The sequence below is a fragment of the Fistularia commersonii genome, chromosome 1 (assembly GCF_037954325.1).
Source record: "Fistularia commersonii isolate RoL2024-O1a breed Wild chromosome 1, RoL_Fcom_v1.0, whole genome shotgun sequence".
Taxonomy (NCBI): domain Eukaryota; kingdom Metazoa; phylum Chordata; class Actinopteri; order Syngnathiformes; family Fistulariidae; genus Fistularia; species Fistularia commersonii.
Genome location: NC_141284.1, coordinates 24,607,000 through 24,626,873, shown reverse-complemented (window position 1 = coordinate 24,626,873; position 19,874 = coordinate 24,607,000). Strand labels below are relative to the sequence as shown.

General features: G+C 43.0%; 2 protein-coding genes across 2 annotated transcripts; one reads left to right on the top strand and one right to left on the bottom strand.

The window, feature by feature from the left end:
* Positions 1 to 8,822: 8,822 nt before the first annotated feature.
* Positions 8,823 to 16,346, top strand: slc35g2a (solute carrier family 35 member G2a). The gene is made up of 2 exons (XM_086156268.1): positions 8,823 to 9,237; positions 13,515 to 16,346. The coding sequence occupies exon 2, from the start codon at positions 13,541 to 13,543 to the stop codon at positions 14,939 to 14,941; it is 1,401 nt and encodes a 466-aa protein (XP_086012394.1). The 5' UTR covers positions 8,823 to 9,237; positions 13,515 to 13,540; the 3' UTR covers positions 14,942 to 16,346.
* On the bottom strand, positions 16,347 to 18,665 carry LOC147237939 (pentraxin-related protein PTX3-like). The gene is made up of 2 exons (XM_086156280.1): positions 18,330 to 18,665; positions 16,347 to 17,502 (listed from the first exon to the last, which is right to left on the bottom strand). Exons 1-2 carry the CDS (start codon positions 18,475 to 18,477, stop codon positions 16,958 to 16,960), a joined length of 693 nt encoding a protein of 230 aa, XP_086012406.1. The 5' UTR covers positions 18,478 to 18,665; the 3' UTR covers positions 16,347 to 16,957.
* Between the last annotated feature and the right edge of the window lie 1,209 nt (positions 18,666 to 19,874).

Sequence of the window (19,874 nt, the reverse complement as noted above, 5' to 3'; positions counted from 1 at the left end):
ATTCAGTGACCATGCTGAGGTCCTTGATCAAACAACAAAATGACTCATATATCTATGGTCTCAACGTTCACTCAATAATGGAAAAACCAAAAGATTTTCTATTGCCGTCATTTCAGAGAGAGGTCGGAGAGCAGCTGCAGGACACCAACAGTGAAAAAAGAAATGGTGAGACTCCTTGCAGCTCTGTAGGAGATAATCTCATTTACTGGCACTGCCATATTTTTACATGATGAACCTCTTTAATAGTTAATTATGAATATTTCACAATTTATGTGCATAATAATTAGAGGAATAGATGTAAAATAACCAAATTATCACAGCACTCATTAGTCAACTGAGAAAATTAGCAACCTGCTAAAACTAGATAACCTCTGAGTTAAATGAGGCAAAAAATATACATACATATAATTTTTTTTTTTTTTTTTATGGCAGCAGGGGATCTAGTGAAGAAAATAATCACAGGAGAGACAGAAATGTCTCTGTTCAATGACTTATTTTAAAAATGTTTTATTGATTGACAAGACATAATATTTTATTTTCCATACTGAACAAGCATTTAAGTATGCAGGATCATGACGTTACTGTACCAAACATGAACTTTGAGTTTGAAAAAAATAGCTGTAAGCTCAGCAGTTTTTATGTCATCATGTTGCCAACACATCTGAATTGCAATCCAATCTCAGAGCCCAGTTCTGATATATTGTTCCAATCTGAGCTCTTTATTTGACAGACTTTCTTTACATATGGCCCTTGTCAGCTACTGAGGCATCACCGTCTGCAGAGAACAACCATACAATTTCACAAATGGCTTCGTATAACGGGCCTTTTATTGGATTGTGGATGGGTCGCCTCGCCTCGACTCAGACCAGGAGCTCAAAATAAGTGAAGCTTGATAAATGTGTAAAATTCATTCATTCTTTATCTGTGCCTATCCCACCTGTCACCGGGCGAGAGGTACGGGGTTCACCCTGGACCAGTCGCCAGATGATTTGTCAGGCCAATGTAGGGTACCACATGAACCTATTGCATATTTCTGCACTTGGGGAAGAATCCAGAGAATCCCATGCAGGCTTTGGGAGAACATGCAAATTCCGCACAGTTGGAAATTGGACAAAGGACCTCTTGCTGTGAGGCGGATGCACTAATAACTGCGCGGCCATTGTGTAAAGTTATCAATTTTAAATATATATACATATCACATTATTTGAATAGATTACACACTTGATTGCATTTTCCTGAACATGTCAATTAAGAAGATGTCATACTTGTTCCGCTTTTAAAACCTGACCGCTAATAGATGTTGGTTTTGAATAAGGGAGAATATTACACTCCTTCAGTAAATCTCTGCGCTGGAATCCAAGTGCCAGAAATCATGATAAAACACACTTGGCAGGAATATCAACATCTTTACACACAATACTGGCACATGTCGCTCAGTTGAAGAGCTTGGGTAGTGTTTTCCACATTCCTGTAGTGATCAAGGAGCTAAAATTTTTGGAGTCACTTTCAATTAGAATATGGAAAAATGTCCAAATAATAACTGGAAAAAAATTGATTTATGTCAATGATATACATACTTTTGAAGGTTTGGATTCTTTCTGATACATAATTTTGTACAGATTTACACGATGTATTTACAGATCTTCAGATACCTGCAAAATCTAAATAATGCTTTCTATTTATTTAATCAAGGAAGATATGCATGATGGTTTTGATTGTGTTTTGCGATGGAAATGCTTGTTATTCCATACAGTAAAGTATAAAAAGTGACGTAAATATGACTATTATAATGTACTGGGGTTTCAGGGAATTCTTTCAGATATTAAATATAAATGAATACATTTTTTGAGCAGCCAAGCTATTGCAAAAATCCATATCTTCACATTAATCTGAGTAATACTGCATCTGTCATGAATACAGATCTCAAAAATCTACCTTGAAATGTAAGTACGTGTTACGCATCGACCTTTGAAAGAAAGCGCCTGGCTGCAAATGTTAAGACACACTCAGACAAACTTGGCTGTATGTGTGTGTGTGTGTGTGTGTGTGTGTGTGTGTGTGTGTGTGTGTGCGTGTGTGTGTGTGTGCGTTGCAGTGTATTGCAGTATTTTGCTGTGGGCGCTGGGCTTTTGATCATCCCTTCTGTTCAGAATCCTCAACATGAATGGTTGGATGCACTTAAAGTCATTTTCCAGACACTTACCCATGTTAATCTGTTTCAATCTGCTGAACATTTAAAGCGCATGACCGTGTTTGACACCTTCATTTTCAAGCCGTGCAGCGATGAGTTCAAGACACTGAGCATCGAAATGTCTGAATTCATATAAACCCTGGTGTCGGTCCTACACGTCCAACACCAGGATATACTCACCTGAACACGGGTATACTTAGATGTACGTGAGTAATGCACTCAGTTGCAGCATCTCGCCTCATCTGAAAACTTTTCTCAGGGATGTAACCATAGCAACGTCGGTCGTCTGCCATCAGCAGAGCAAACCATTTTAAAGTGTCAAGGTAATCACGAGCTATTACTCCAATAGCCAACGCAAACAAACATCTCGACCTGTAGGAGAGCCGAAGCCTGGGGGGCTTTTTGATGATAGCTGTGCATTTCCAACTGTTTTTCCTTTATTTGAGCCGAGGCTCATCATTTTTAGAGTTATGTAATAAAGGTCTGATGTATTCTCTGACCCATGTCATCTCTGAGGCTGTTAACAAACACGTGGCTGTTTCTATATTTACTCTTTTAACCTTGCCAGTAGAATTTGTACAGTGTTGTATTTTTATGTCGGCATCGTCAACACCCCTCTCTCATATCCCTCTCAACCGGATCCTCTCTCCCAATTTAACCCCTTTTTTTTTTGCTTCCTTTCCACTGCCGTAGTAATGCAAAATGTATGAGAGGCTGGAAAAAAAAGTCATTACAGTCTACCACAACCTCACCTCTGCACCAAACAGTCATTTTACACCACATCCGCCTCCCTCTGTGTTGCACAGGAGCACAGATGCATGCGCAGACACACACACACACACACACACACACACACACACACACACACACACACACACACACACACACACACACGCACACACACGCACACACACGCACACCCGTGTGATGGTTGACTGGGCCGAGGGTTTCTTTTTGGTGCAGTGAGTGTCACAATGAACACATCCACAGGCTGTTAATTTTCCGGTGTAGCTTCTCATCCGATGCCAATTTGAATCTCGCCATGAGGGCTTGCGTTTTGGGCTCCCTTGCCTCTGCCCTCCAACACAAGACTCCGGTTGATGAATGTGTTCTGTTGCGCTTCGCTTGTTTCTGCTCTCATCAGCTCCTCCCATAATGAGAAGAAGCCCTGTGACATCCAAAGACCCCATAGCTTTGACTTATGGGTTTTCTTTTTATAGTTTGTAAACACCCGGCACCCAAAGCAGACCCACATAATTACCTCAGACAGTGGAATACTAATATATGCTGAATAAAAATCACATCAGAGTTCTTGTTTCATTTTTTCCTTCCAAATACTTATTCTGATACGTTCAATTGTATGACAACTGATACAAGAACATATGAAATCTGAATATTTGAACAACTTAATTTATCTGGCATCCCTTGATTTGTTTTTATGGGTCTTTTTTTTTACAATACTTACACTCAGTGTGGATAAATCTGATATGATTATTACTCAATAGTCATAGTTATTTATCAACCTGGCCTCTGATCAAATAATGGTGCCGTGGGCCATCGCTAACGCAAAACGACTCGCCTGTTTCAGACAAGAGGCAAATTAAAGTCAAAGTCAACACAAAGATCGAATCATTTGGGAATTGAGGTTAAATAACACAAATTACGCCATCTGAATCCAAATAAGGACACAAATATGGCATCCAGAAGCTCGCTGTGCAAGTAGGCAACATTGGAATTTGTTTTTTCCGAGCATCAACAATGTGGTTGCTATGAAAATGACTGAGTTCTGTTTCTACAAACAACCTGCAGGCAATGAACAGCTAGAAAAGTAAGCCTGTCAAAACCTGCCGGGTTAAAATAGGATTTACACTATCGCTGTGATTGTCCCCAGGCAACTTTAATAGTAGTGGACAGTTTTCTGTCCGTCTCAACTGAGCCCACTTTCAGTCTGAACAAATTGTGTGGTATTGGGTGTCGCATGAATTCAATCCTTGCGATCAGTCCAAATCCGTACTTTGTGATATCTGACTGACGGAGCAGGATTGGCTCTGCGTTCGGTGTCAAAGTGGTGTGAAATTAGCAAAGGAACATCACAACACACCTACATTTATAGGGCAAGGAAAAAGAGATATTCACGCAGATGAGCCGATATTAAACAACACTCAAGGAGAGTTTATTTTCCCTTTCAGCGGCCTTTCAATTTGTCCCCCATAACTGACTAAATCAAACCAGAGACGCATAAACGGAGTGGGTCGGTTTTGAAAGAGGAACCCTCAACGTTCGCCTCGCGACAGCTCGAATTAATCAGAAACCTCCCGGCTCCGACTCCCTCTCCCCCTTCCCTCCATCTGGCCTCGCTCTCAGCCGTCAGCCGAGCACGCCGCGCTTCCCTCCCCGCTTCCTGCCTGCTGTCAGCTCATCTCTGCTTCCTCTAGTATATTCCCATCACTGCAAGACACCGGCCCCCTCCCACGGGGCCGCAGTGTCGAGTCTGGAAATGAGCTAATTCCCACAACCTGGCTGCAGAGCAGTCGATTCAAACGGTGCCCTAAATAGCCGGGGCCGGAATACTCTTTATTCGTCGTAACCATGGAAACATCTCTGGAGAGGTAGCCGAGAGCAAACCCAACCTTGGTGGAGGGTTGGATGAATGGATGAAAGAAAGAGAAAAAGAAACAAACAAAGAGAAGAAGACAAAAGTAAAGTGCTCCGAAAAAATGTAGCCGCAGGTACAGGCTAAAAGATAATCCTGTTCATTTTGGTACCGTTGCCATGGTAACGGTGCTTTAGCACAAAATGTTTTCAAAGTTTCACGGTGACCAGAGAGACTCCTAGGTGAGACGGTGAGTTAGCAGAAGTCTTCTAAGCCGACGTTTGGATTTAAAGGCAAGAGCTTCGACAATTATAAAAATCTATCAACCGGTCGTCAGGGAAACGACAAACTGTGGAGTCGATAAAAGGAATCGCTTGTTGTTCCATGACTTTCAGGAGAATTCAACACTATTTACATTATAAACAAATTAATTTTATATCAATTCAAAAATGCATTTTGTGATCTCAAAGCTTTATATGACCCATTTTGTCTCATGGCTAATTGTTTTATTATTTATACCAATTTGTTATATTTGACTTGTTAAACACACCTTTCTGCCATAAGAAAAAGAACAAAATTTTTCCTCATATTTTACTCCATTACCACAATCTTATTTTTATGATCATGTTTATCCTTCTTTTTATCAATCACTTGCTGTTACTTTTCAATTGACATTTCTGCATTTGTTTCGAAATTCAATTTCACCTCCCCCACCGCAAGTAGAATTTAGGTGAATTTGCTTGGGGGATGTTTTTTTTTAATGTCTTTATTTTTATAATTTTACAGTGGATTCTTGCCAAGCTTGATCGTACAGTTTCTCAGAAGCACCACCTTCACTTGCTGGCGGCATGGTTGCAGCTGGAGGCAAACAGGAGGACGGAGTCCAAATAAACACGCTGCATTTGGTGAAGGTTAATAGAGCTTGTATTACGGGCAGCATAAATGTCAATGCAATTACCCTGCGGAGAGATGAAAGTCAGAGAAAAATGTGTGGTGCTTATTTATTTAGAAACTTTGGTGAGATCATTTCAAATACACACCCTCTTCTTGGTGACTTCACTTTTGTCACTTCTTAAACATAAAACGCTCCTCCCTTTATTCAATCCGTGGACGGAGATGAGTGTCCCAAAGACTCTGCACACGGACGTGTTTATTGGAAAACACTTTCTGTACCCCCGGGGGGAAACGATCTGGAGGCAATATCATTTATGGCTTGCCATCACTCCCTTTCTCCAATTTTTGGGAATGCCTTGAGGCACTATCATCTGATTTTGCACTAAAAGGAGAGAAAGAGGGGAGTTTTAGGTCAATTTTTTGACAGATGTGTAAACAGTTGCATGTCTGAGATTTAAGAAATTAAAACTGGAAATGCAGGGATGTAAGACTCTAAACCAGAGTTGGGGTTATGGATTTCTTGTTAACACAGAAGAAAGCCTTGCTTGGATGCTTGTATTCATTCATTCATGCATTCATTCATTGTCTACCTCTTATCCTGCAGTCAGGGTCACAGGGTCTCAATAATTGGGCAATTATTTTGGCTGTCGGGCCACATTTCTTATCTAATTTTTATGCGTGGGCCAGCTAGGTATCGTATAAATTGAACAAAAAGAAAATTGCAATTTAAATATTTACATTTTTTGGCATTTTATTTAAACTTTTAAATCATTAATGATCACATAAATGTACCGACATTATTTTGTATGTAATCATCCATACAAAATTAAACAAAAGCAAATAATAAAGCGTTTCTAAATTCAATATTGATTGAAAATATTAAGAAAATAGTTTGGCAAAAACAGGACATACAGTGCGTTACCCGCGGGCCATAAAATGCCCAGGTCTGCCCTGGACCCTTACCACTTGATCAAGGAGCCACATATAGAGACATTCAACCATTCAGCCTCTCATTCAGACATCTGCCCAATTTAGGGTCTCCAATGACCTCCGAGGTGTTTCTGGGCTGTGAGAATGTGGAGACAGTGAGAAACCCACGGGGAGAACATGCAAACTCCACATGGAGTTTCTGTCAGAATCAACTCGGGGACCTTCTAGCTGTGACGTGCAGGCGTTAACCTCTGCACCACTGGCTGTATTTACCATCATTATACTTGTTTACTTATGGACGTGTAGGTTCTAGAGCACATGTGTCAAACTCGAGCGTGGCCCGCCATGTCATTTTATGCGGCCCGTGAAACGTCTTAAAAGGTCCGATTGTGTTAAAATAAAAAAGTCAAACGCGTGCATTGACCATAATCTACATTTCCAACAATTCATGTCAAGCCACAGCATCCCGCCATTAGATTGCATCAATGCCAACTTTGAGCGGAAATTAAAAATACAGATGATCCCTAAATGCACAGGGAGAAAATAGTGGATGTAGATGGAAGGCTGTTTCAAAAAAGATGGAAATGCATATGTATCATTTTGCATTTCAATAAGTAATATATTCAAAGTTATTTAACATAAAAGAATAGTTACATTTATTTTACACCACAGTTGGTTAAATTTACACTGTTTCCATTACATGTGGTCCTATGAAGGCAACCATTATGCTGATGTGGCCCTCGGTGAAAATGAATTAAGCACTGGTAGGTCAAACGTCACCGTGCCACATCCCAATATGACACTTAGACTATATTCATGTGCACGTAAATGGGATTGTTTTCTATAAAATTGCCTCGTGAGGTCCTTCGAGACCACGGTTGCACCGGGGCAGTTTGCGAGGTGTCAAATATTGACGGCTCTTGGCTCAGGGAATCAAAAAAAATCACCTCACGACAAGAATTTGGAAACTGTAACCTTGTAATTATTGATTGTGACGCTGGAACGTGTTCAGATTCACCACCGCCTCCAACGTGTATCCCTCCAGTGAGAAGGTTTCTACTGGGAGAAAACCGGGGTTGATAGAGACCCAATGACTTTCAGTAAAGTTATTTTTTTATCCAGACAACAAGCACGGAGGTAAAATGTTCCTCAGGGAAAGGAAAGAAAAAATGATATCAGTGGATTATGACATCGAGTGACATTGCAGGTGCTATATGGGTCACCTATATAAACAAAGAACAAAATAGCGAATAATAAAAATAAAATAAAAAAAAAAAAACTGTCAAGATAAATAAATAAAAATGCAGTTAAAGATATGTAAAAAAAATAAATACACGTGTATTTACATGTATATGATTATATACCCTTCTGGGTAACATCTGATGGCCCCCAGATGACCAAAGTAATAATAACACAACAATATCACAACAATAGCACTTTCAACTTGCAAAATACATATTTTATTGCCTGTTTATATATTGTATAGTTATTTTATTGCCTATCTGTATATTTTATATATATTGTCTACTTTGTACAGTTTTATATTTGTATTGTCCAGGATTACAGATGGAAATTAGCTATGAGCTACAATCCAGTAAAAACATCTCTGCCTCTGTGCTTAATGTAATTGTGCACTGTCCTAATAAACTTCTAAACAAACAAACAAACACACAAACAATATTTAATAACGATGTGTATAAATCAGGGTTGTTGTGCAGGAAAACAGTCATTGAGCAGAAGACAATGAAACTATTGCACATTCAGAGAATTATTGTGCACAAGGACTCCACCGACACTCAGAATGAAGAATTATGCAGTCATTTATTCCTGTCCGCTTTCCCTTCATCCAGAAATCTCCTCTCTAGACCTCCGGCCTGATGGTTCCGACTTCCGCATCCTTCTACCCAGATCTTCAGCATCCTTCCTCTGTCTACGTCCAAGCCTGACTTTAACTCCGGATCATTTAACATGTGCCGTCCTTCTGATGGACTCATTCCTGATCCTTCCTCCTCCTCATCTTCCTCCCCGCTTCCCACCAGCTCTGCTTCCTGTCGGTCTCGCCACCGTCTCCTACACCTGCAGCTGATGGTCTGAAACCTTGGAGGAAAGATTTTTATCAAAAAAAAAAAAAAAAAAAAAAAATGGATGGTATATTACATTTATGCATTTATTTGTTGTTTTTTTTTACTTGGATTCTATTGAGGTTGTGTTCAAGGGGAAAACATGCATAAGCATGTAATACAAAAATCATGTGCAATACTCATGCACGTTACGCATGCTCAGACGTCATTATCAGTCTGTCTCTCTCTCTTTCCCTCTCTCTCTCCCTCCGGTGAGGCTGTGGCAGCACTCGGACGAGTGATGGAGGAGCAGCAGCAGCAGAAGCAGCAGCAGAAGGTCGCGCACAAAACGCGCACATCTACTCCCCGCAGTCGAGCTGAGTGAGGTGCCCTTGAGGTGACGCAGAGCTGCACGGAGAGACCGGGTGGAAGGAAGAAGGAGGGCGGATGGGTGGATGCTGGATGCTGGATGCTGGAGACCAAATGGCCGGGAAGAGGTGATGGAGCGTCGATGACTGAAATTGGCCGAAAGTGAATCCAACCCCCTCCGGCAAGGACCCGGAAAACAGGTGAGAACTGATCGTGTGTGTGTGTGTGTGTGTGTGTGTGTGTCCGTGTGTGTGTGTTTTAATTTCTTTCAAACAGACTATTAATAACAAGACATCCGGTGTAATTACTGGTTATAACCTTGTAATTACCATGTAATAACGCCCGTCTCTAATTGGCGCCGTCTCAGGACGAGTCTGGCACCCCCCCCCCCCTTTACAAAAAGAAGTGTTTCGCGGGTTCCAGACCGCGTCCGCGTCCACGTCCACGTCCACGCCCCCGAGAAGGGTTGAAGGGGGAATGATGGCAAAGTGACTGACTGACTGATTTCAGGCATCACCTCCTCCTCTTGCTCAGCCGTGCGTGTGTTTGAAACCCTTGGCGTCACACGGTCGCCTCACCACGATAACCTTGACGATAACGACGCCCCCCCCCCTCCCCACCCCGACACACACACACTCTCCCTCACACACCTAACAGGGGCAACATTTACACAATAATGTTGTAATCACTTCACACAATTGCATACCAGTGAGTTTTTCCTTTTTCTGTAGAATCTAATATTTGGCAGAACTATTTGGTTGGATTTTTGGCATTTGAAATTAAGATTAAACTGGCTTCTAGTGTTATTTATTTTAAAGACATGAATGGCATTTAGGTCTGTGATCAAATGTAATGAATAGATAGGTTGCACATAAATGTCATATTAGATATAAATATATATATATTTTTTTTAATTTCTGACAGATTCTGCCCACCCAGCCTGCAGGTCTACTGGTAGATGGTGGTGGCTCATTTTAAAATAAGAAAAATATTTTTTATTATTATTTTTCAGTTATTTGTAAATGGTGAAGGTTTTGAAAGCAGGAGCAGCAGGAGCAGCATTGCAGAGGCTCGCTGCATCACCCAGGACATTTTATGGCCGGGAAGAGATCGGTCTGAGAGCGAGACCTCCTGATCTACGTCTGGGTCGTGTTTTCACGCAGGAACAGATCCAGTTTCGTGAAAACCGACTTGATTCATTTCTTCGTTTTTCATTTCTACTGCTGAATCAAGTGATTTAAACAGGCTGTCAGTCAACACACAGCTGAAAACACCCAGAAGCTTTTTACACCGCTCGCATTTAATCTGCAGCCGGGATATGAAACTAAAAAGTAAAAATAAACATACAAGATGATGCCTGTTGGAGAAAAAAGGAAGCATATCTAGCATGAAATCATATTACATTTTCAAATACGCTTTGGTGTCAAATCACTGCTGTGGCTCCTGACCTTTTTTCCAAGGGGAGTAACGTTTCCATGACGCTCGGGAGATTGCAGATAGATGCACTGCTGCTTTTATAACAGAACACATTTCCTTTTCTTTCAAGGTTGTCCGTCATGAGCAGGAGCCGTTTCGCATCGATGCCGATATTTTTAGATTCGATTCCCGCCTGCGTTTTACCCATAAGATCCATTTCAACGTCACACGATCTCCTTCAAAAATTGGGGAAATGGCGCACGTGTCACATTTGCGTCGTCGGGCGTCATCGGCTGTTTTTTTTTTTTTTTTGTAAACTACACACTGGAATTATTTCCTTTTTGAGTGAAATATTCGTCAAAGTGAAAAACGGGTCGGACTTGACGACGACAAGTCAAACTCATTTCCATAATGGTTCATTTGAAACGTGTCACAAATCCACAGGATCTTCCGATCTCTCTCAATGCACCTTCATTTCGGACTGCGTGTAATGCAGCTGAATACTGAGGGGAGAAAGGTTTAAGGAGACAGGTACCCACCTGACAACTGAAAGCCGGCGAGTTTGAACTCCAGACCACTGAAAAGCCTTTGTGCAGGATAATGAAGCCCTAATTCCTCTCTTGATTATCTGATTGAAGCCTCAAAGAGCAGCTATGAGCGTTAATGTTGCACTGGCGTGATGATTGTTAACCCACATTGGAAAAAAAATATGCGTTTTTAAATATGGTTGTGTCTCTGTAGGCCGTGTGAATGATAGAGGAAATGGTTGTACGTCTTTATATAATTTGTGAATGACTGACTGATATATGTCTCTATGTGAAATGTGAATGAGTGTGAATGGTGAATTTTTTATATGACATGTGAATGAATGACTGATGTATGTCTCTATCTATAGCAGACCTTGGCATTTTACAACCCGTTTTTTTTTTTCATTTATTTATTTTTTTTATCTGGCCCGCCAAACTATTTTCTTTGAATATTTTAATAGGTATTCTCAATCAATATTGACTTTAGAAACGCCTTATTTTTTTCCTCTTGTTTAATGTTATATGGATGATTACATACAAAATAATGTCGGTACATTTATGTGATCATTAATGATTTTAAAGTTTCAATAAAATGCCAAAAAATTTAAATATTGAAATTGCAATTTTCATTTTGTCCAGTTTACATGATACTGAGTTGGGCCGCACATAAAAAATAAAATGAGAAATCTAGCCCGCCAGCCAAAATAATTGCCCAACCTTGATCTATAACCTTTTTTTGCACCACGGGCCGGTTTAATGTGATAACATTTTCCGAGACCGGCCTTCAAAGTGTGGCGAATAAATACATATTCACATTAATAAAACGCTTTTTTCTTTCAAAATACTCCAAAGGGTTGTTTTTTAATGCAGGGCGCTCAGTCTCCAAGTGGCGAAGCAGTTTTGAAGGCTTCATCCCCTCGTTGGACGGCCGGTTGCCGCATATTAGGCCGGCTTCCACAATGAATCCATATTCTAAGACGGTCTCCTGGTAATGTCTGTTAGATGCAGCTTTTTTTTCTTGGTGGTCATGAGCTCTTCTTCTTCCTCCTCTCTTGGCCTTTCAAAGACGTCTGTTTTTTACTCATTTTGCTTGCTTGTGGGTTAAATATTAGCGTTAATGTTTCACGTGACCTAGACATGCGTCAAGGGTGAGTCATAGATGGAAAATTCGGTCATTTTTCAAAAGAAAAAAGATTGTGCAGACTTGCATAAAAAATAATAACAATAATACTACTACTAATAATAATAATAACCGCTGTTCTATATGATGTATGAATGAATGACTGGTGCATGTCTGTATATGACATCTGAATGAAAGAGTGAATAGTTGAATTTCTCTATAGGACACAAAAATATTATATGAATTATATATGATATGTGAATGAATGATGGATGCATGTCTCTATATGTCATGTGAATAAGAGGGTGAATGTTTGCATTTCTCGAAAGGCTGTGTGAATGAGAGAGTAAATAGTTTTATGTCGCTGTATGATGTCTGAATGAATGAATGTCTCGATATAATGAATTTTATATATGTATGGTGTGAATTAGAGAGTAAGATCTGCCTGCATGACATATGAATAAGACAATGAATGGTTATATCTGTGTATGACATGTGAATGAGAGAGTGAATGTTGTGTGTGTCCATATGAGGCCTTGCAGTATGGATAATGAATGAATGAATGTATGTATGTGTTCGGAAGAAGCAAGTTTTCTAAGGGCAAGGAAAAAAAAAATCCCACCTTACCGGGCCAAATTTCCATTGAAACGTATCTTGCAACTGGAGGGCTATAAGGCCTTCGTACGCCGCATCCATAAACATGATGTCACGTGTGAGAATCCGCAGATGAACCAGCAAACTACCTCGGGGTCTTACAACCCGAGACACGGCGCTGCACCTGTGCCGTTATACCGCTTTGCTGCGAGGAGCTATTCTTACCTCACAGTTTGGCATCCATAAAAAGGCGGACACGGAGGAGAAATGTCAGAAAGACGGAGAACGGGGTTGCGGGGGGAGTGATGGGAACCAGCTGGCAGCAGCCATAACAGAAAGCTGTTTGATAATAGTTTCATTTCATGGAAAGCTGACATGCATATAATTCTAACAGGAGGCCGAGCATCACGCTAGACATGAACAGTATTTTAACATTTATCTTGAAACGTCTGTCGAGAGACAAAGACGGAACGACGAGGGAATGAATCGGTTCCGGTGGAGGGAAAGACGAATGAGGCGAGAGGGACGTGCTTATGTAACTGTCAGCGCTGAAAATCTCCAAACCCTCAAAACGAGGTTGCATTACCCGCGAAGACCCGCTAAACCGATGCATTTCTACCGAATCTATCCTCCCACATGCAGGACAGATGGGAAGATGGGAGCCCTTGCTATTATTAACCTCAATATGAAATATATATGAATATCAAGTGACTTCTCAGAGGGAGGGAGGGAGGGATGGATAGAGCAAGTGTCACTGTGAAGAGAGAGCGTATCAAATATGGATGTATCTCTAAAAAGTGTGCCTCCGCTTCCCTCGCAGGTGTCTGTTCCCTCCGAGTCATCGCCATGGAGTCCACTCACCTCCTGAGCGGCTCCAAGAAGAGAGTAAAGATCCACCCCCACACTGTCACAGCCAAATATGCCACGCACACTCCTTACTCCCCTCAACCCGGAGTGCACACACACTTCCCCCAGCCCGGAGACGACGGCTACGACGATGCTCCGTCTTTCGAGGACTTCGGCTCCTTCCTGGAGGAGACGTCAGATAGGAAGCAGCTGACGGAGGGCAGGCGGTGGCCTCTCGCTCTGTTCGGCTCCAAAGACAAGGATAAGGGCGCGACCGCCAAGCCTCACGCCGCTGCTGGAGGAGGAGGAGGAGGAGGAGGAGGGGACGGGAGCGACGGGGCGGCCAGAGCCGCGAGGGGGTCCGGGTCCGGGTCCGGGTCCGGACGGGGCGTGGGGGAACAGCTGGCGAGTTTCGGCGAGGCGTCGGTGTCAGCGTCTCGGTTCACCTGGGTGGGGCTGCTCGGGGCGGCTCTTGCTCACGGCTGTCTGATCGTTCTCACCCGACTGGCCTCTGAACGCTTCGGCCTCGGGCCCCTTTTCCTGCTGCTGGTTCGATCCATCATCCAGCTCTTATCGCTGGCCGTACCGCTCCACAAGGGGGAGAACCCTTTGGGACCGGAAGGCTATCGTCTACGCCTGCTCTGCTACGGCGTCACCTATTCCCTCTCCCTCTGCTGCGCCTACTCGTCCTTAACCTTCGTCTCCTCCGGAAACGCCACGACGACTTGGCGCTTGGCGACCACAGCGCTGTCTGCGACTCTGGCCTTCTTGCTCTTGGAGGAGCGTCTGGGACTCGCCGATGGAATCACCGTAGCGGCGGGTCTCTGCGGCCTGGGGCTGATTTTACTCCCCACGGCGGACGAGAGCAATACGGATTCCCCCATTGACCCGGTTGTGTTCTGGAAGGGCGCGTTCGGATGGTCTCTCTCCGCGCTCGCGGGGCTGTGGATGGCTCTGGCGCTGGTCGGATACCGTTCCCTGAAGGAGAGAGTGGGAGTCGGCACGGCGCTCTTCACCGTGAGCTGGACGGGCTGCGTCCTGGCTCCCGGCTCGCTGGCCCTGCTCCAGGAGGGCTGGTCCTGGCCCGGCGACGCCCCGGCCTGGGGTCTGGTCCTGGGCCTGGTGGCTTGTTCGGCAGCGGCCTTTCTAGGGACGACCCACGCCCTGGCTCGACTTCACCCCGCTCTGGTGTCCGCCTCTCAAAGCCTGGAGGTCCCCGTGGCCATGCTGGTGCATCTCGCCGTGCTGCCGACGGCTCCCACCGCCCCCGAGGTCGTCGGGAACGTGATGGTCGTCCTGAGCGTCGGCTGGCTCGTCGCCATGAAGCTGCTCCCCTCCCGCGGGGGCGGAAGACGCCAAAGGGAAGAATATGAGGAGATTCTCGATTCGCCCATTAAATAAGACACCTCCCTCTTCGCCACACTTCCGGCGCTCACCTCAGTGAGACTCCATTTGTCAGAAAGTTAAAAAAAAAGAGACCGCTAAATGTTATTTGGAGCTTCATCAATTTTGTATTGTCCTCTTTTTTTTTTTTGAGAAAGTGCCGATATCGTGTCGTCTGTTAACATGAATACGTGAATCGACATCAAAATCTCAACGGTGAACGTGAATGTCATTCATAATCGAGATCTCGCTTTTTTTTTTTTAAGACCGTACGTGGGTGTTATTATATTTGCTTCCTCTCGCCGGGATATCAATCACTCCTAACGGCCAAGCCGGGCCGATCCGGGCATCTATTTTGATGCAGGTGCTGCTGTGGAGGAAAGGAGAGAGAGAGAGTAAACAGGAGTCGGGAAGCAACAGAGAGGTGTGAGACTCACAATAAGAGGAAGATAAATGGGTGTAGAGAGAGAAGATGATGGAATTGGCTTACAGATAAGAAGCGGGGGAGCGGGAGAGCGATAGCCGATGACAAAAACAACACATGAAAGGTTTGCCGGTGAAACGCGACTGGACCGGACCCCCCGTGGATAAAAACCCCCATCCTCCGGGCAGGAACAGTCATTACAAAACAAGCGTGATTTCTTTCTCGATTTTATATACCATTTTATTTTTCTCCTCTTGAGGTTTTTCTTCAGCCCTTGAAAGCAACTCAACACGGCAAAGATAACAATAACAAGAGCGCCTCCTCATTAAAATAGGCCAGACACTGTGGTGAATCCATTTTAGTGTCAGCTCAGATTCACCGGCACGCCTGAATTTCAGAATAAATGCTTCATCACGATGAAATGATAATAAAACTGAAGCAACTGAGGACCGCAAACATTTGACAAGTTAATAAAAGAGAAACTGTTGAAAAATATTTGGGTTTATTGCATATAAATCATCCTGCCTGGTTGGTCAGGCATTAATGCGCAGACGTAAAATGTATCCCCGAGATGTTTCGGTGACATTAGTTTTTCACACAAACCAATAAGAAACTCAAACTTACAACTTAATGCTGCTTTTCAGAAAAACTGCGATGAAGAAACATGTCAATTCCGATTTCCATAAGTCTTAAAAAGTACACTTTGTATTTAAATACTTCGTAAAGATCCATTTGTAAACGTCTGTTTAAAGTATTTCTGCGATTAAAACATCCTAAATACAGAAACTAACGACAGACTGGCACAGAAAATTTCCAAAAATGTCCAAAACTCCAAAAACAAACTTTTCTATTAAAAAATGGCTTGCAGCACAAAACTATGAGATTTTGTTAAAGATGGTGTCTAGGGTATATTTTTAGTTTTCATTATTTCATGCATTGTTACACAATTATTACATCTGTGACATTGGATTTAAATAAAACTATTCTGATTTATCAAAATTCGTCCGTGTGCTTTTGTTTTCGGATATACATCCAGCGACCAGAAATGTAAAAAAAACAAAACAAAAAACCCTCCCATCTGTGATAAAGTAATAATTATATGATAAAAACAACAAAGAGGTAACGTGGAACAAAAACTAGCACCGTTGCGCTCCAACTGTGAATGTCAACATAGGATGCTCTGTGGGGTTTTAACAATAAATGTGTGCATCTGTGTGTGTGTGTGTGTGTGTGTGCGGTTGGTTGGGAGCGGGTTTACATCAACACTCATGGAGTCAAAGCATCAAAGCGCTCAGAATTTGGGAGAGGCCTGCTCACAATCCAATATTATTCAAAATCACTCACCCGTTTTCTCCTTGGTGCCGAATATACAGGAGTAAACACATGTAACTTAAACGATGGCGGCCGCTCGGACTCGCTGAAGACGACTAAACCGTCGCCAGAGCGGAAACATAAAAACAAAGATCCGGGGTTAATTGCTGTGCGGGAGGAGGGAGGAAACCTTTCCGTAAGAGTAATTAAGTTGTGTCATTTGTTTTATTCATTTAAGAAGTATTTATAGTACATATAAAAACCGTTTGGGTTTTTTTTTCCCCTGTTTTTCGTCTCTCTCATGTGTCTCCTCTGGCCTTCTTCCCCGATCCCGTTTGCTCTATCGCTCTGCTCAGCCGCAGGTGAATCCCGTGCAGCTCTGTTGCTACGGCAACCAGTGCCTTTTCCAGAGAAGCCGCGTCCAGCGGTGAAGTCACTTCCCGCTCCTCCACGCCGGACGGGAAGGACCTCACCCCGCTGCCCTCCGGTCGCCCCAGCCGGACACCGTCTCCCCGGATGGTGCGCAGCAGCGTTTGCAATGTGGCGTTCAACCCCCTCGCCCTCTCCTCGCCTTCCTCCCGTAGCTCAACCAAGCCGTGTTGAAGTTTGAGCACGGCTCGCTCGGTTTGCCTGTGGCACGCTGACACCAAGCCGGGCAGACACTGCTGGCACGTCCCCTTGGCCATTTGGTCCATCTGCCTCCTGAGAAAGACCGTTCCCCCACAATGTTTCTCCACTGACTCCAGGAGCATGTTCTGCCTCATGTGAGCGTCCTCCAAAGCGATGAAAACCTTTTCCCAGCGGGAGAAATCCGCTGTCTGGCATGGTGAATTTTGAGAGTCCGCTAAGGATAGAGATGACAAGGATTTATATAAAAATCAAGGTAACACACGTAAAATATAGATACTTTGATTCGACACTAATCACTCACAAATGCATCATTTTTTTATCGTAAGAATTTATTCAAGATACAAGCAAAATTAGGTGTATAATACAAAATACAATATTTGTTAATATAACACGTGTTAAGAAGTCTGCATTTAATACAAGTTTTAATTAAGATATAGTTTCGCAATGTCAGTGCAACATGACAGCAGCTTCCTTTGGTGTGTGTGTGTGTGTGGGTGTGTGTGTGTTTGTGTGTGTGTGTCTTAATCAATGCTCCTAAATGCTTCACTTCCCCATTTGTTAATCTTAATTAACACATGTTCATCATCCTAATTAACATTCATAGATGCAAATACTCACAAAAGACTTAGGTAAGAGCCTGGTATTCAATAAAGGTTAATGCATTTTCATAAGGTTAATACATTTTCATATCCAGCACCATCTCAAACAATCACATTCGCAATATGACCTTTAACAAATGACAACTTGACACATTTTGCAACTACGTAGCAAATATTTTTCCAACATCTTATTGGATTAACACGCCTTAATTCACTGTGCTGTTATTGTATGGTCGCGTTCTCTTTTAAAATATTATTATCATTGCCAATATTTCAATTTATTTGAACATTTTAGATCCCGATATTTTCACGCTCTGCCCCCTTTCTGTCGACTAAAACAAGCATAGTAGCCATGAAGATGTGAATTTGCATACAGACAACAGATACTCATAATTAACGAGTTTGTACGAGTTTGGAAGAAACAACACAAAACCCGACATACCCTCGCGGCCATCCTGTGAAATCTCATTATCTGAGTTTTCTTCGTAGTTTTCTTCGTAGTCCCCGTCGTACTCCGCGTCATCGGCGCACAAGGATGCGCCGACGCAGCCGAGCACACACAGGACAGGCCAGATCCTCCACGCGCACATGACGCCGCGTGTCAGCCCGGGATTCAAGATCTGTTATGTTCAAGTTGAAGTTTGAGGTCCGGCTGCACTTCTTGTTCACCGCCTTCGGTAAAGCTGTTTACACTGAGACGACTGTTGGCGGCCGCTGACTTATAAACTCAGCAAAAGGGAGGAAAAAAAAAAAAGGGAGGGTGTCAGGGAGGGCGAGACGGAGGTGGTGGTGGTGGGGGGTGATGTGGAGGCCGAGTGGAGGTAATGCGTCAAGAGTTAAACTGAGCGGGAAATAGAGGCATCACGGGGGGGGGGGGGGACGTGAGAGGAGCACAGAGAGGGTCGGAGTGGAAAAAAGGGCGATGAAGAGGAGAGGGAGACTCCAGTTAAACGGCGGATGGTTTGAATGTGTGCACATTTTACAGAAACCCGTAAGTTGCCTCCATATGAAACACTCAGCGCCGTTTTTTTTTCCCTCTCTGCTCACACTTCCAACGCACTGTCACGGTCATATTTACACTGGCTGATTGGTTCTCAAACATTTCTAGGCCCAGTAATAAAAGTGTCAGGAACTCATGACTTCCACTCTCTATGGGGGCATTTGAACACATAAATACTGCGTGCAACACACACTCAAATAATAGCTCTATTCTATGTATGATGTTACATTATAAGTGATTTTCTTTTTTCTTGGCAATTACTTTTCTAAATATGACACATTTTGAGATAACATTTACAGAGCTGTTGTTTTTCCGACAAGAAAAAAAAGGAAAATATTACAAAATGAAAGATAAAATTGACAAAAACTAAACCAGGGCGAATTTCACCCCCAGGAAATTAGCAGAGCAATAACAAAAAGGTAATTTCTTTCATAACACTCATGGCAAAAATAGCCTGTTTTGGGGGTGGAGGGTGGGGGAACCCTCATATTGAGGAACCCCCTGGAGATGCTTCTCGATTCATTTGCATCATGCCGATCTAACTGAAAACCTCAGATTGCCAGGAAATAGAACAACATCATCGTTTTCTTTCAATGGCCAACCTACCGCTGAAAATTGAATTTTGATTTCATGGTTTTATGACCGGGCACATTTGTTTTAAACACGCACTAAGTTCCGGGACAGTGACCATATTGACCTTCACACGGCTTTGGCCATATTGTGTAAAAGAAAAGAACAGCTTTTAAAACAATACTTGAAAATGACCTTGCTTCTTAGCAGCAGATGGAGATCGATTTAGCAGCCGGAGCTATAACTGCATCTTTTCGAAACTGAATTGCAGTAGACGTCAACGTGGTCCATTTCACTCCCCGGACAAAGAATATCATTATTTAAGATGAACTACCTGCCTCGTCGTCACATTTCAAGCCAATGTCGATGCCATAATCAGAGAAGGAGGCCCACACGTGAACTTCTGCACCTGTCAGC

Coding starts and splice junctions, on each gene's coding strand:
- LOC147237939 (XM_086156280.1), bottom strand. CDS start 18,477: ATGTGCGCGTGGAGGATCTGGCCTGTCCTGTGTGTGCTCGGCTGCGTC. Junction 17,503..18,329: donor TTCACAGGATGGCCGCGAGG/GTATGTCGGGTT, acceptor CTCTATCCTTAG/CGGACTCTCAAAATTCACCA.
- slc35g2a (XM_086156268.1), top strand. CDS start 13,541: ATGGAGTCCACTCACCTCCTGAGCGGCTCCAAGAAGAGAGTAAAGATC.